The sequence below is a fragment of the Perognathus longimembris genome, chromosome 6, assembly GCF_023159225.1.
Source record: "Perognathus longimembris pacificus isolate PPM17 chromosome 6, ASM2315922v1, whole genome shotgun sequence".
Classification (NCBI taxonomy): domain Eukaryota; kingdom Metazoa; phylum Chordata; class Mammalia; order Rodentia; family Heteromyidae; genus Perognathus; species Perognathus longimembris.
In genome coordinates this window covers 5379325-5395371 of record NC_063166.1, presented here as the reverse complement: position 1 = coordinate 5395371, position 16047 = coordinate 5379325, and the positions used below count along the sequence as shown (strand labels likewise).

At 48.6% G+C, this 16047-nt stretch overlaps 1 protein-coding gene across 2 annotated transcripts in view; it reads right to left on the bottom strand.

Annotated features, from left to right (window-relative positions):
• Clic5 (chloride intracellular channel 5) overlaps positions 1 to 16047 on the bottom strand; it is an 86703-nt gene that overhangs the window by 52753 nt on the left and 17903 nt on the right. The window contains exon 1 of one of the 2 annotated variants that reach the window (XM_048347676.1): positions 3272 to 3440. The exons of the other annotated variant lie outside the window; for it this stretch is intronic. Within the exon in view, the coding sequence (XP_048203633.1) occupies positions 3272 to 3331 (60 nt within the window). The 5' untranslated portion in view covers positions 3332 to 3440. Of the gene's footprint in view, positions 1 to 3271; positions 3441 to 16047 lie in introns of those variants that run through there. 2 annotated transcript variants of the gene reach the window in all.

Here is a 16047-nt window from a genome sequence, read left to right as displayed (position 1 = left end):
GGCTACCTAGCTCAGCTGTAGCAGAAGCTGTCTGCTGTTGGATCCACCCCTGATCCGGTTTCTCCCCCAGGACGCTGCGCTGGGATCTCCCAGGACGGGCTTGAAGCCCCGTCCACAGAGACGCTGATGTAATTGGCCTGGAGACCCGTGTGGCTTGGGCCTTGCCACATCTCCCTGTGATCCGGAACCCCTGTTTTCGGTTGACACTCAGCTCCCAGGCTCTAAGGAGTGCATGTAGGGAATTCTTCCTTATGGTCACTTGGGTGGACCTGAGAACGGAGGAGGCAGACCCGATGGGAGGAGTATCTCCATCTAACACACTCAGTACATCCTGTGTTTGTCCTCCCAAATGGCTTTCTGTTTTGCTTCGACTTCCTCACCCTTTTAATTCTTTCAATAACCCACCCTCGCCGCCATTAGCCATTCTCTAACCTGCTCCCCTCCTTTTATGATCAAAGTCCCAAGTAAAGATGATCTCATCAATCTCAAAATATCCCTGCAGGGGAGGAAGGAACTGGGCCTTGGTTCCCTAAGACAAACGAGGGAGGCCCCCGCAGCTGCCGGGAGGTCCGACGTGCCGGGGGACTCCAGTAGGGTGAAAGTCAACGTGTTGGCGGTGAGTTTCAGTGGAGAGAGTACTTTCACCTATAGGTTTCCTTGGAATCCCTGCAGCGAGCTTACGGTGACAGTGTTTTCCTACCCAGGCTGACGCACATTTCCCAAACAATCCTGGCCACACCTCTCCCAGGAGAAGTATTGCTGGTGTCTCTCTCTGGTCTAGCAAAATGTGTCTTGGTTTGGATAAGGACTGATGCATTAGCTTCATAATCACTCTCTTCGTTGGGTAACTTTTCTGAGCCATGGAGCTCCCAAGCGACAGAAACAAAGATTTGGATGCAGGTCCAATGCTTTCAAATCTGCTTCACCCTCAAGGTAGTAGACAGCAGTAGAATCGGGGCTTCTCTGAGCTGATCTTTCTTATTATAGACAAATAAACGGAGAGGGGTGGGGAAACAATCTCTTCAATGTCCCTGTTAGAATGCTCCCTGGAAGGGAAAGATCTAGAATGCCTCGTAATATCCTCGGCCAGGTTTTGTGAACACATCAGGACAGAATAGTAAATATACAGCATTGTTATCGCGGAAGACACTTGAAAAGCCTTGCTTGTCAAAATAAGGCACAAGACTGACATATTGAGACACTCGGGAAAGGACAGGAGGTTTCATGAGTCCGCAGGGCCACGGAGGAGAACCTCGCTGGAATGCTGTTTGCTGACTGCCTCTGGGCACTTCGCGCACCCTCTCAGCACATGAAATGCAACGAGTCATCATTTTTGTTTCCCTAGGCTGTAACCGAGGACAAAATCACAGCCCACACAGTGCTCTCTCTGGTGAGGCTCACAAGGTGCCTGTGAGTCAGGTTTGTTTTCTTCATTTTTCACCGGTGAGCCAGTCCTTAGGATCAAGGATGCTGGCGACCAAGTGAGATAAGATAGACTAGCCTGTGTCACCAGTCCCCAGATGCTGCCGTTTACTAAGATCACTATTATTATCACCAGCAACCCTTACGGATCGTGACTGTCTGTCAGTGTGGGATGGGGTCACACATCCTTGAAACTCACTGGTGCCTTGGAGCTTGTGCTGGGGGGGGGGGGGAGTCTTTTAAGGGAGCGTTGTCCGTCACCAACACCGTAACTCTGCCTAGCTAGAGGAGCTTTTCCTTATGGGAATCGTACTGCTCAGAGAAATTCCCAGCTCTGGAAACATCTGGTTCTGGAAGTCAGGACATGGCTTCTCTAAAGACGGCACAGTTCGAGACCCAAGCAGCCTTTTCGTGCCATTTCCCGATTTGCTTTGTTCCTATGAACGGTAACGTTCTCCCGAAGCTCTGGACCCAAAAACGCTTTTTCATCCATCTGATCTTTGGGCTAGTTATGAAGACTTGCATGGGGTCTCAAAAATTGTTTCCCTTAGGAAATAAATAAATAAACGTGGCAACACAGGCACTTTTAGCATTCGTTGGGGGGTGGGGAGGGCGGGTTACCGGAGCCCGGCGAGTGAGCTTTGTATATAAATGAACAAAATCTCCAGCGTGGCCAACATGGGGCTAGAATAGATCTCCTCCGAGCCTAGCACTGGGGCAAAGGGCTCCTCTGGCTCGAAAGCACCAATTTGTGTTTCAAATAACTCTCCGGAACTCGACACCTGCAAACTCCTATTCCCAGGGAATCTGAGCAAGTCCGAGAATAAGGACTCGCTTTCTTAAGGAGAGCAGCCAGAGCCCTTGCTTTGTGAAAGCGCTGCCTGTTCACCGGACAGCCAGCCTGGAGTAGGTGCTCTGGGCACCCGGACTGGTGGAAGGCCCACCATGGAGGAGGAGACATGGCCTCCTTCTGTACCGAGGTCTGCCCGAGAGGAACTGGAAATCCCACCCACAGGGCGCGCAGAAGGAGGTGTCACTAAAAGACAGATGTGGCCGTTTGAAAGACCAGAAGAGTGCAAAATCCAGTCAATCTTGGTGACCAACCAGCACAGCTGACATCTATTTTGCCAGGATAAAAGAAATCATCCTAAGTGATTACTTTTTCCCCCAGAAATACTAATGTACCAAGACCAAGGGATTGTTAATATACATCTTAAAGCATTGTGGTTGCCAACGTCTATTTAACTGGGTTTGGGAATGCCCATGGGTTGGGTAAGCTTCCAAGGAGCATGGAGATTATTATTATTATTATTATTATTATTATTATTATTATTATTTATTATTAATTTGGCTTCTCTGCCCCAGCAAGCGCTCCTTACCACCTGAATATTTCTACAGAAGTTTTGCATTTCCAGATCGGATCCCCGCATGCAGCCCCCCCCCCCCACGCCCCATCCCTTGGGGAAAGAAAGCTCTGGGTCCTGGGTTAGCCAGGCGACCCCGCCCCGCAAGCCCCACCCGGCCCGGGGAGACTCTCCTCCGGGGGATCGGGTTTCCAGCTTCTGCACCGCACCCCGCACCGAGGAGGCTGATCAAATGTTTCCTTCCCATTGTACCAGGGGAACGCAGCCGGGGCCTCCGTCCTTCCTCCCGGCGGGCGGGCGTGGAGCTCCTCCCAGCCTGCGGTCCGGGGACCCGACGGCGGGGCCGGGCGCGAGGCTTCGCCCGCCCGGGCGCACAGCGCGGCTCACCTGCGCCCGCGCCGCCCGCGCTCCGCGCCCGGGCCCGGCTGCGGCTGCGCCCTCGGGGGAGGGAGGGAGGGAGGGAGGGCGGGAGGGACGCCCCCTACCTTCACGAAGAGCTCGATCTCGGGGTCCCGGTCGTCCCCGTTGGCGGCGGCCGAGTCCATCGTGCCGGGGGCGCGCGGGGCCACGGCTCCGGGCCGGAGGGGAGCCACGTCTGCGGCGGGCGGCGGGCAGCGGCGGGCGCTCGGCTCCGGGGGGCGGGGGGGGGGGGGCTGCGGGCGGGCGGGCGGGCGGGGGGCGCGGGTTCGAGGCCGCGCCGGCGCTCCCGGGCTGCGCGGGTGGAAGCCGCCTCACGATCGCGATCGCGCAGGGGGCGTCGGGCTTCCCGCGGACCCTGGGCTTCCCGGGCCGGGACGGCAGGGCCGGGCGCGGGAGGCGGCGGCGCGGGCCGGGCCGCGGGTCCCCGGAGCAGCAACAAGTGCGGGGCCGGGCCGTGCGGGGCCGGGCGGCCGCGAGCTGTCACCGGATCCGCCGCTGCTGTCAGCGATCCGCGATCCGCGCGGCGCCGGCGCCCGAAATAGCCGGGGCCGAGGGGCGGGGTCAGCGCGGGCGGGCGGGCGGGCGGGCGGGCGCGGTGCGGGGACACCTGGGAGCCGCCGACGGGACGCCCGGGGCGCGGGGGAGCGGGCTCGGGACGGCCGGGGGGAGGGGGACGGGGGGAGGGGGAGGAGCCCACCCTCCCCAGGCCGAGCCCACAGCGGGGTGAGCCAGCCAGGCCCCCCCCAACCCCCCCCCCGTCCCCCCGGGCCGCAGAGCCAGTGCCCCCGGGGTGTGTGTGAGTGTGTGTGTGTGTGAAGGACGCATGCACACCTCGTGAGTGTGACTTTCACTGGGTGAGTTTTCACAACCGGGACCCGATCCCTCCAGGGCTCTCCTCTCCACCTCTCCCCCTCACCCCTTCCCCGGGGGGAATCGGCCTGAGCTGCCTTGGCTGGGGCTGGCTTCCTCTGCCCCGCCCGCACCCATTCTGCCCTGGGTCACCAGCGTGTAACCCCCAGCTCAGTGTAACCCCCAGTCCCTGACGACCACCCACACCGGTGCCCCAACGTGCGCGCAAACGTCCCTTGCTGGCTTGCATCTGTGGAGTGTTTCAGTGTTGGAAATACACTTGAGAGTCGGATTGTTGCACCATAGAGTATGATAAAAAAAAAAAATGTGCACGGCAAACACTGCTGTATGGTCTCTTAAAGCATCGGGGCCCGTCTGCGTCTCCACCCTTGGCTTCTTTCAAAAATCACTGCTATGTTTTACACACCCCAAATTGGGTCCACTTCCCCCCACCCCCAATTGTCTTCCCTTTAGTTAACTCTTTATGCTCAGTTGGGCCTTACCTATAAATATAGACTTGTTTCTTTGTTTTGTTGTTTTTTTTTTTGCCAGTCCTGGTGCTTGGACTCAGGGCCTGAGCACCGTCCCTGGCTTCTTTCTGCTCAAGGCTAGCACTCGGCCACTTGAGCCACAGCGCCACTTCTGGCTTTTTTTCTATATATGTGGTACTGAGGAATCGAACCCAGGGCTTCATGTATAGGAGATGAGCATTCTTCCACTAGGCCATATTCCCAGCCCTGCTAGGCCATATTCCCAGCCCGACTTGTTTCACAACACTATGAGGAACAAATGAATTGCACAGTAAGAAAAATGTCAGAGTACTTATATACCGGAGAAATGGACACTATTGGGAGGTAGCAGAACCCTAAAGAGGCAACAGCCAATGCATAGCATTTAAACTCCCACCTCCTCTTCGTGTGCCCGCACTGGGATTTGAACTCAGGACCTTGCACTCTTCTCTTGGCTTTTTCACTAAGGTTGGTTCCCAGCACTTGAGCCCACACCTCCACTTCTGGGTTTTTACTGCTGAAGTGGAGATATAAGATTCTCATGAACTTTTCTGCCTAGGCTATCTTTCAACAGGATCTCAGCCTCTTGAGTAGCTAGGATTACAGGCGTGAACTGCCAGCAGGTGGCACCAGGCTTCCTCCCACCCCTCTCTGTATCTCCCCTCACCAGCCACGAGGGCCATAGCCCTTCTTAACCACAAGCTTCCACCGTGATATACTGTGCCAACACTGGCCTAGAGCCGCAGAGCCAATCATGAGCTTCGAGCTCCAAAAATTGTGAGCCAGAACAAGCCTTCTTTTCTTTTAAAGTTGGTTTGTCTGAGGTGCTCTGTCACGGTGATGGAAAGCTGGTAGGTGGGCTGGCACCTAGGACGATGGATCATGTATCAGAGTTAGGGTGGGGAGAGAAAGGCTTCCTGGAGGGAGAGGCCCTCTGGCTGGAACTCTCTGCGTGGTCAGGTATCTGATGGGCAGAGAAGAGGGCGAGGCTACCACCCAGGGTTCCCACCAAAACAAAACAAAACAAGCAAAATAACGCATCATCCAGCCCAACTTGCAGCCCTCTGGGTCCAGGGTGGCTTAATCAAGATGAGGCTTAACCATGGTCCTCCTTGGTTTCAGGCTTACATTACCAGAGCCTTCAGATGCTCAGTCACTCACAAGTGTGCATCCTGAGCCAAAGACCGCACGCTCGAGGGAGGGACCGAGGTCGAGGTCACGGATGGAGGCCGGGCTCCCACTCATGGCTGTTGGGGGGATGGGGGGCAATGACATTTTAATAGCAAATACAATTTTAGGCATAAAATGCCTTTGAGGGTTTTTAATAAAAAAATGCTTGATGGGAATTTGACACTATTTCCCTGGCTGTATGAGCTAAGCAATGTGTGTGTGTGGGGGGGGAACCTCCCTTTCTTTAACCTGGCAGAGTTCACTTCTGCTTTATCTTCTCCAAATGTCCACTACTTTGTGGGAAATAATCACAGTTTCTGGAAATTATCTGCCATTTGGCTAGCCCTTGAAAATAACATAGGGTTGGTATTATAAATCTTATTGCAAAAAAAAAATAAAAGGGGGGGGGAAGGGAAAAAAAGAAAAAAGGAAGGAAGGAAAGGCAGAAAGAAAACCAAAAGGTCTTTTTCAGGGCCATCAGATCTTTCTGCATCTATTTCTAGTTTCCAATCCATATTCTTTTTTAGTTTAAGATGAAAGCTACCAAAGTGCGACTCTCCTATTTCTTTTTTTTTTTTTGGCCAGTCCTGGGCGTTGGACTCAGGGCCTGAGCACTGTCCCTGGCTTCTTCCCGCTCAAGGCTAGCACTCTGCCACTTGAGCCACAGCGCCGCTTCTGGCCGTTTTCTGTATATGTGGTGCTGGGGAATCGAACCTAGGGCCTCATGTATCCGAGGCAGGCACTCTTGCCACTAGGCTATATCCCCAGCCCCGACTCTCCTATTTCTCTGGGGATCGCCATGCGGGTACCGACAGACTGAGGGAAGTCCTGGACGGATGACACTTCCATGAGATCACCGTTGGGCTGTAGGAAGATTGGGGTTGGTTGCTAGTTCTGTCTATTCTGGGTGTGTCCGACCGCACCAGTGATCTTTTCCCCCATCACAGTCCGCCTCCTGGTGCACAGCAAAAGGAGAGGCCTGAGCATGAAACCAAGCGTCCTTGTCGACAACCCTCACTCATCCTGCCGGTCCACTCGTGACGCGTTCCTCCGCACAGGGCTGCGACGGTGCCTGTGGAGTGCCGGCCACTGCGCGTGCTCTTCCACACTGCCTGAATTCCTGTTTGCATCCTGAGTTTCCCAGGTGTGACCAGAATCCCCCATCGACTGAGCGCTGCCCGGAATGCTGCTCCAGGCTCCATCTGCAAAGGTGTCCTTATTCCTCCAGCACCGCGGTGACAGAACACCCCAGAAAGCAGCTAAGGGGAGCAAGGATTCATTTTGCCTCGGCGATTGTGGCACGCCTGCGTGTGATCGGTAACCGACCAGTGAGGGCCGCAATGGATGCTCCACCCCCCATGAATGAACTGTGTGTGACAGCGTGGAGTTTTCAACAGATCCCGACTTGAATGAAAACGAAGGAGAGGGGTGTGCCATAAAAGTAAGAGTTCACATCTCTTCCGAGTCCACCCAGTCCTGAATCCTTTGTTGGCTCACTTCCTCTGGTTAATGACTCAAGTAGGCAGGGCTTCCCCTCCTCCCTCCCCGCCACCACCTCCCACATGAAAAGACCTGGGGGGGGTGGGCCGAGGACTGGCAGGGCTGAATACCTTGCCCCTGGACAGTGGAAAACAACAGAGCCAGTACTCTTCCCCCCCCCCCCCCGCCCCCTCTCACTTACTAGTGGCCGGGCTTCTACTTGAGCTCTGTCAAGGACACACAAAAGACGACGATTGCACACATGTGTGTGCGCACACACACGCAGCATGGAAGGGGCCCAAGACAAATATAGATAACAAGAATTTTAAAGACTGTACAACCATGGACTGCTCTTGCTTGGATCTATCCGCTACAGTGGTTTCCACAGCAAGGAAGGTGAAGGAAGGCAAGGCCTCTCTCTGAGGTCGATCACAATGAAGCTCTGACTTGAAAGATCATTTTGTTTTTCTTTTGTCGGTTGTGGGGCTTGAACGCTAGGCCTGGGTGCTGTCTCTGAGCTCTTCAGCACAAGGCTAGTACTTTACCTCTTGAGCCTCAGTGCCACTTTCTTGAAGGATCATTTATCCATCTCCTTTAATGAGATGCTATCCATGAATTGCTTTGCTTGCTGCCTATCTTATATAGTGTGGTGGGGAAAAACCTTTTGTTCTTTCTGTGTTTATTGGTCAGTCTTTATATTGAGTGAATAATGTAGATAAAATAGCATTGCCTAAACTTTATGCAAACTTCATAAATGTACTATTACCCCAATTGAAAGAAACTTAGGTTCAGGGAAGTTTGATGACTAGATTACGGGGCTGTAAAGTCTTGAATATGGGATTCTTGGGTTTCAATCTGTTGCTCTTTTCATGGTACTGTAAGATATTTTCTCTGCTTAACAAGAAGCAATGAATAGAGACCTTACTTTCTGGGTTTATTATTTTATTCATCAGCTATCCATAAACACATGAACTTTAGGCATATAGCCTTTCTCTGGATTTCTGACAATTTCTTAACACATTTGTACTTTCATTTAGTACATTAACTGAAGAGCCTACAGAGATGGTACAGCTTTTTCTTTTTTTTTTTTAAATGGGAATCCGGAACTGTAAAAAGAATATTTTCTCTTCACCAGGATGTGGCTTCCTTTTCAAAGCGCACCACAGTGCTGTTGACTCATGTCTACCTCAGGTAACCCTGAGGTCTTTTTCTTTTAATCACATAAGCTATCTCCTGCCCTCGGCCCTCTTTATTATATGTAGGTTCCAAGTGGTGTGGATAAAAATATCTATTTGTGGGTATCACAAAACTCAGTTGAAGATAACTAGAGCCAAAAAAAATGTATGTGTGTCTGTTCGAAAAGAAATGTACTCATTATCTGACTTATGTAACGGTAACCCCCCTGTCCATCCTCTTTAAAATAACAATAAAAAAATACATGTGTGTGAAGAACCTAGATTGCAATAGAGGATTCATGCTGGAGGAAATGAGGTTTGGGCATCAATTTCCCATTTGTATAGGGATGGGAGTCTTCCTTTTTCATCCTTTCTGGGCAAATGTATCAGTAACCTTTGTAATTTCAATATATCTTTGAAGAAAAAAGTGGAAAAGCTCCAGCATGAACCCAGAACAGCAGCCCCACTGAATCCATGTTGGCTTTTAAGCAAATAATTCAGAGGAAAGAATTTCTACGTAACTATTTATGACTTCCTCAGTCAAATGCATGGTGCAAATGTTTGCCATGAAACTGTATCCAAAAGGCAAACATTGCTCTAAGACGACTTTGTGCTACATAATTTTTCATGCCAACTGTCCCTCACTCTTGCTTTTACTCATGGGCTGTATCTACACCCAGCTAACACTTGTGAAGGATCAGAGAGTCCTTTGATATTTTATTGAAGTGACTTTATGTTAAAATTTTTGCATATTGAAGTTAATTTGAATACATCTCATTTTAAAAAAATTTATTGTTACGTGATGTAGAGAGGGGTTAGTTACATATACAAGGTAGTGAGTACATTTCTTGTCAAACTTGTTACCTCCCCCCTCATTTTCCTTCCACCTACATCACATTTTTAACTCTTTTATTCTTGGCTCTTTCCACCAGCTCCTAACCCTCACTGCTTCTTTATCTTCTCTGAAAAACTCCCAAGAAGAGAAAAGCTGAGGTGAACTCCTTTATCTCCCATCAACATGGATCAGTTCAGAGTTCACACCCTTACGGAAGCTCCCAGGGCAAAGAAACCCAGGGTTAAAACAGGACCTTGGGCGGGGGAGGGGGGGGGGTCAGTAAATTAAAGAGCAGAACCATGGCAACAGCTGGGCCAAAGTGTCCAGGTTGTGTTGACCCAACATCAACTCCTTTGTACCTTTCCAGCTGGTCACGGAAGTGCTGCTTGCTTGCCCGTGGGACTTCTGGCCCTGAAGCAGAGACTACAGGTTCTCATACCCCCCTGGTCCTCAACCCCCACACGTCCTATCACGAGGCATCAAAAGTAGTACTGGTTTTATTTTTAAATTGACAAACCTACACGGGACTTTTTATAATCATCCGAAGTCCATGTCTTAAGTCTCAAAGTATCTATCAAATCAAAAAAATCAGGGCCAGGAATTCAGATTTCCTGACTGTTCATTTGTGTCTCTGCTTTTCTGAAACATTTTTACTTAAAAAATGTCATTAATAGTGATGGATTCGGATACTGCTTTTCAAATAACAGAAAATTTGGACAACTGAAGGACTCTTTTTTCGATTTTGCAATTATAACCAAAGCTGATCAAAGAAAAATGGACTAAAGTTACTTTTATCCTGATGGCATGCTGATGAATAACTTTAAAATGCTCAAAAGCCTATTCATTCTCATGGTAAAATATGATTAAATGCTTAGGTACTAACTTAGCTCAAAATGAAAATAATTGCTTTGAGAGGATAAAACTTTTTGGGATAAAAGGATACTCTGAACAAAGGTAGAAAGCCAAATATTCTTAAGATAAAACTCTATCCATATGATCACAATTAGGCCTTATATTTGGTATCTATGTAACATGAAGTAATAACCTTAAAATTCCTCCCAAAGAACAAACAGAAAAAGTATCATATTTTTCCTAAAAGAATCATAAAAGATTTACTTTATAGATTTTAAAAAACAATAACTTATGGTATTAGGTTAAGAACAGAAAAATTTGGTAATAAAACAGGTGCTATCTATCTATCTAACATCTTTTTATTTTTTTTCCTGGTTTTGGTCCTGGAGTTTGAACTCTGGGCCTAGCTGCTATCCCTGAGCTTTTGTGCTCAAGACTAGAGCTTTAACACTTGAGCCACAGGTCCATTTCCAGGTTTTTGTGGTTAATTGAAGATAAGAGTCTCATAGACTTTCCTGCCCAGACTGGCTTCCTCAGATGTCAGCCTCCTGACAGCTAGCATTACAGGCATAGCCACTGGTACCACGAAAAACAGATATTTTTAAGCTGGGCACAGGCTGCAGATGCCTGTAATCCTAGCTAGTCAGGAGGCTGAGTTCTGAGAATCACAGTCTGAAGCTAGCCTGGGTAGGAAAGTCTGTGAGACTCTTATCTCTGATTAACCAAGAAAAAAAAGCCAGAAGTGGAACTGTGACTCACATGGTAGAGCAACTACCTTGAGCGAAAGACCTCGGGGGTAGCACCCAGGCCGTGAGTTCAATTCCCAGGATCAACACACACACACACACACACACACACACACACACACACACACACACTATAGATTTCATCTACATTAACAACTTGATACCTGCAAAAGCAAAGCACGCAAAAGCAAGAAGCACTTATGATTAACTACATGAGGGTAAGCAGTTCGTTATATAGAAATGCTACTGCATCTGCACTGAATACCACATATCACACTTGCATTCCACACTGTGATAAATTCTCACCTGTTCCCAGTCAGTGCAGCGCCTGGTGCTCTGTTTGTGCTTCTCGCTAGTAGACACATTTGGGGCATTTCCCAAGAGTTATATGTGTGCTGCCCCCGCCCCTCCCCCAGAGAAAACAAATGGTGGGGAAGAGAGGGTAACAAGTGGTAACTTGTTTGGCCCATTGACTTAATAACTCTGTACACTTAGCAATGGTTTCCAGTACACGAAGTAGAGAAGTCTCTAAGACCAGAAGTAACACAAAAGTGGACAACTGAACTTTAACCAGCACAACTGTCAATCCACACATAACATCAACTCAGGCAAAAGAAAATGCAAGCGACTCAGTCAGCTCGTCTCTATCTGAGCGGTGCTGGGGATGAGTTCTGGGGCTCTGAGTATATGTGGTCCAAAGCTGAGCTACCAAGCTATCTTTGGGCTCAGAAGCGAAAAAGTGTAACGCAACCCTCCCATTGCACAATCCTGACCGGACCCTGGGAGTATTTCAACTGTAAGACCAGAGGTAATACTTCCAACGAATGGTTTGACCTCTTGCATAAATTTGACCAGATACATATAAGAAATGTGAGAAAATAAGGCAACAAGGCACCAATACACGTTAACAGTGCTGAGCAATAAAGAAGAGAGCCCAAAGAGCTCAAATGCATTGTCTAGAAGAATGATCAACAAAATGAGGAAAGGATATGTATAAAAAGCTGAAGGAACCCAGTAAGAATAGAAAGAGCAGCAGAAAGAATTTTAAAAGAATAATGAAGGATATAAAAGAGGAATTCAATAAAGACACTGAAATACTAAGACACAAAAATTCAAATTGATATTCTGGAAACAAGAAGCTCAATAAGTCAAATAAAATCTGTTAAGTCTTTCCAATGGGCTGGGTGCCAGTGGCCCACGCCTGTAATGCTAGCTGCTCAGGAGGCTGAGATCTGAGGAGTGCAGTTCAAAGCCAGCCCAGGTCGGAAAGTCTGTGAGACTCTTATCTCCAATATACCAGAAAACCGGAAATGGCACTCTATGGCTCAAGTGGTAGAGTGCTAGCCTTGAGCTGAAGAGCTCAGGGACAGAGCCCAGGCCCAGAGTTCAAGCCCAATGACCCACAACAACAAAAAGTCTTTCCAATGGTATGAACCAAATTGAAGACAGAGTATCAGAGCTTAAAGACAAAGTAAGTGTATTACAACAGTCAGATGATATAAGTAAAAGTAAAAATATATAAAACTTTTCATGATAAACAAAATTCATAGTATTGCTGAAAATACTTATGGGAATCCCACACAGAAAAGGAAGCTGAATGCATTCAGGAAAATATAGGAATAAATTACACTGTGGTTGCTGGTGGCTTGCATCTGTAACCCTAGCTACTGAGGAGGCTGAGATCTGAGGACCATGGTTCAAAGCCAGCCCAAGCAGCAAAGTTTCTGAAACTCTTATCCCCGATTAATTACCAAAAGGCAGGAAGTATAGCTGTGGCTCAAACGGTAGAGCATTAGCCTTGAGTAAAAAGATCAGGGACTGTGCGCAAGCTCTGAGTTCAAGTCTTAGGATTGGTGCTTTGTGTGCGTGTGACACACACACACACACACACACACACACACACACACACCCCACTCCAAAAGAATTAATGAACTAAAAACTCAGAGCCAGGTGCTGGTGGCTCTGGCCTGTCATCCTAGCTACTCAGGAGGCTGAGATCTGAGGAGTGTGATCTGAAGCCAGCCTGGGCAGGAAAGTCCGTGTAACTCTTACCTCCACTGGAATTGCTGCTGTGGCTCAAAGTGGTAGAGCACTAGGCTCGAGTGAAAAGCCCAGACACAGAGCCCAGGCCCCGAGTTTAAGCTCCACCACCCCCACCCCCACCAACAAAGTTGGCTCTTTGTATAGATAAACCAGACTGACAAGCCCTTAGCTATATTAACCAAAAGAAGAAGCAAGATAACCAAAATTAATAAACTTAGAGATGTGGAAGGAAGTCTAACTAATACCATTGAATTCCAAAGGATTATTAGGGTATATTTTGAAATGTTATATTCTAATAAACTTGAAAATCTTAAAGAAATGAATCAATTTCCAGACTCTTATAAGCTGTCTAAATTGTCTCAAGAGGTTATCAATCACATAAGCAGACCTATAATGAGAAAGAAGATTGAAACAGTAATAATATTCTTACAAAGAAAAGCGAAGACTAGATGGATTCACTTCTGAACTCTACTAGATCCCTGATGAAGAACTGATACCGGTGCTTCTCAAACGATTCTAAGGAATAGAAAAGGAAAACATTACCAAACTCACCCTTTGAATCCAGTATTTCCCTGGTACTCAAACTGGACAAGAACAGAACACAAAAAGGAAAATTACAGGCCAATTCCCTATGATTACAGTGGCAACAATTCTCAATAAAATACTTGAACGCTGAATTTGCAAAAATGCGTTAAAAAGAGATTATACACCACGATCGATTTGGTTTCATTCCAGGCTTGTCGCAGTGGTTCCGCACATGCAAACCAATGAATGCAATACAGAATGTAACCGAATAACAGACAAACAACATACTACTACCCCAATATGCAGAAAATTCATCTGGTATCTACCTCAACAATTTGAACGGGAGCCAGGTGTACCGTCGTACACGCAAAGCCCATGGGTGTTGCTAAGTTCTGTATTTTGAGAAGTCACTTGATTTCTGTATGTCTCCATGTCTTTGGTTTTAAATGGGAGTGACAGTAATCAACAACTTACTGGATTCCTTGTGGGAAGGGTTAAAGGAGGAGGCCTTCTGTGTAGGTCATGGCTGAGTGCCTGGGACACAGTAACTTCATGTTTGTCATTATTTGTATTGAAGATAATTGCCACCATTACTATCAGAGCTCATGTTCTAGAAAGTACGAGCAGCTCTTGACTACAACAAAAGCACTCGGTTTGTGGTTTTCGTTTCTATGGAAGGGGTAGGCCAGGTGATTTGTGACTTTGTATGAGTGTTGCCTAGGAGGAAATAATGGACTCATGTCAGGAAGGAGAATTATAAACTCACAACTATAAAACAGCTGCTTAAAAACTTACAATATTGAACAAACAAACTTTTAGTTTATCTTTCTTAGAGCTGTGAACATTTTTCCTAATCAAGTTAATAAAAGCACTGAAGAGGTTGTGTCTCGGCAGTAAATAGGAAGCCGACCTTTGAAATAAACAAGGGCTGGCGTCCCGAGAAGGACTTGGCATTTTCCGATTAGGTTTCGGTGTGTCTGTCTGTCATTTTGCAGAGTTTTCCTGCTCTGTGGACTTGTTTTAAGTTTCTCCAAACTGACTTCCTTGGGGTTTCCACTGAGCTCCGGGGATGGGCTGCCAGGGTTCCATGCAGTGTGCTCCTGACAACCTCTAGAGGGCGCTACGTCCTTGTGGGTGAGGGCTTCTGCCTTGGCCCTCTCAGCGCGGGGAGGGGGTGGGAATGGAAGGAACCAGAAAGGAAAAAAAAAAAAAGATGGGGAAGTCGACCTGTCATAAACAAAACAGATAGTGTACTTAAACAAAACACGGAGTGCAGAGTGCAGGCCTCCGACGCCAGGGAGACACGAGCGTTGCGCCTGGTCTCTTCATTGGCCGGCGTGACAGGAAGCTGAGTCGCGGGACATTTGGTCAAGGACACGTGATGTGCAGTATCAACGGAGACAAATCTGGAACACAAACCTCAGATTCCCCCCACTCCCTGTCTGCCCGACCCCTGCTTCTCTCCAACAGGTAAAACACAATACCCCCCCCCCCCCATACACACACAAGAAAGGCCAAGACACAAGGTTCTAAGTCCCAGTCCCCCCCCCACCTTTGTTACATGATTATTTCCCAGGAGGAAGGAGGCTGATGGACAGGCCAGAGTAAATGTTAGAACTATAAAACTCACACATGTTTTGCCATGTGATTTTACCAAGCCGACTTATCAGGTCGTCCTTAATGTCCTTGCCTCTCGGTTGCTGCTGCCAGAAGCAATGGTGGCCACCGGAGTACTCACTGACGGCAAAAATGATTTGCATTTCCTGTGCAAACCACTTGGGTTGGGTTGGGTTGGGTTTGCCGTCCAGGGCTAGCAAGCAATGTAGCCCTTGTGCCACACCCCTAGTATTTGGTTTTTGAGATGGCATCTTGCTAGCTTGGCCCAGGTAGGCAGGGCATCTCGGTCCTCCTGTCTCCGCCTCTTGAGTAGCACGATGGCAGCGGTGCGCCCCTCCTGCACACGGAATGCTTTGTTTACGTTGCTTCCTTCGAAAGCCATGGCCATTGCCTTCTGAGCTGCGTACTAGACACTGCCGTTTGGTAGATGAGAGCGCTGAGAAGTCAGCCCCAAATCACACAGCCAGTGAGTAGGAACGTAGGCTGCAACAGCAGATCGGCGTCTTTATTGACTTAGTCACCGTGTTCTCAACTACCCCTGACGCCTGAGAAAGAAGATGAAACGGAACTCGAGAGAAAGAGAGATTCGAGGTGCCAGGGGCATAGCAGTTACACTCATTTTGGACCCATCTGAGCTGCCAGATCCAAGAATGTGAACTCCACATGTGCTAAGTTCCTGTCCTATTTATAAATACAAATAGGAGGATGTTGTTGCTGCAGAGTTGGAGTGCGATCCTGACACAGGAGAGGCTCAGACTACACCTACTCCAGAGCATGAATCAAAACAGCATGAGAGAGAGAGAGAGAGAGAGAGAGAAAGAGAGAGAGAGAGAACTTCCAGAGCGAGACGCCACGTTCCCTTCACTGGAACCTTTTTGCTTGCTGCAGACAGGCCTTGTGTGTCTCCACTTCCCAGTGTGGAGCAGAGCTCTCCACACAGACCTTGGATGCGTGGGGTACCACGGCCAGCCCCTGTCTAATCGCAGGGAGAGCAGCTCACCCTTCAGCTCACCGACCCATGAGGTGCAGTCTCGGCCCTCC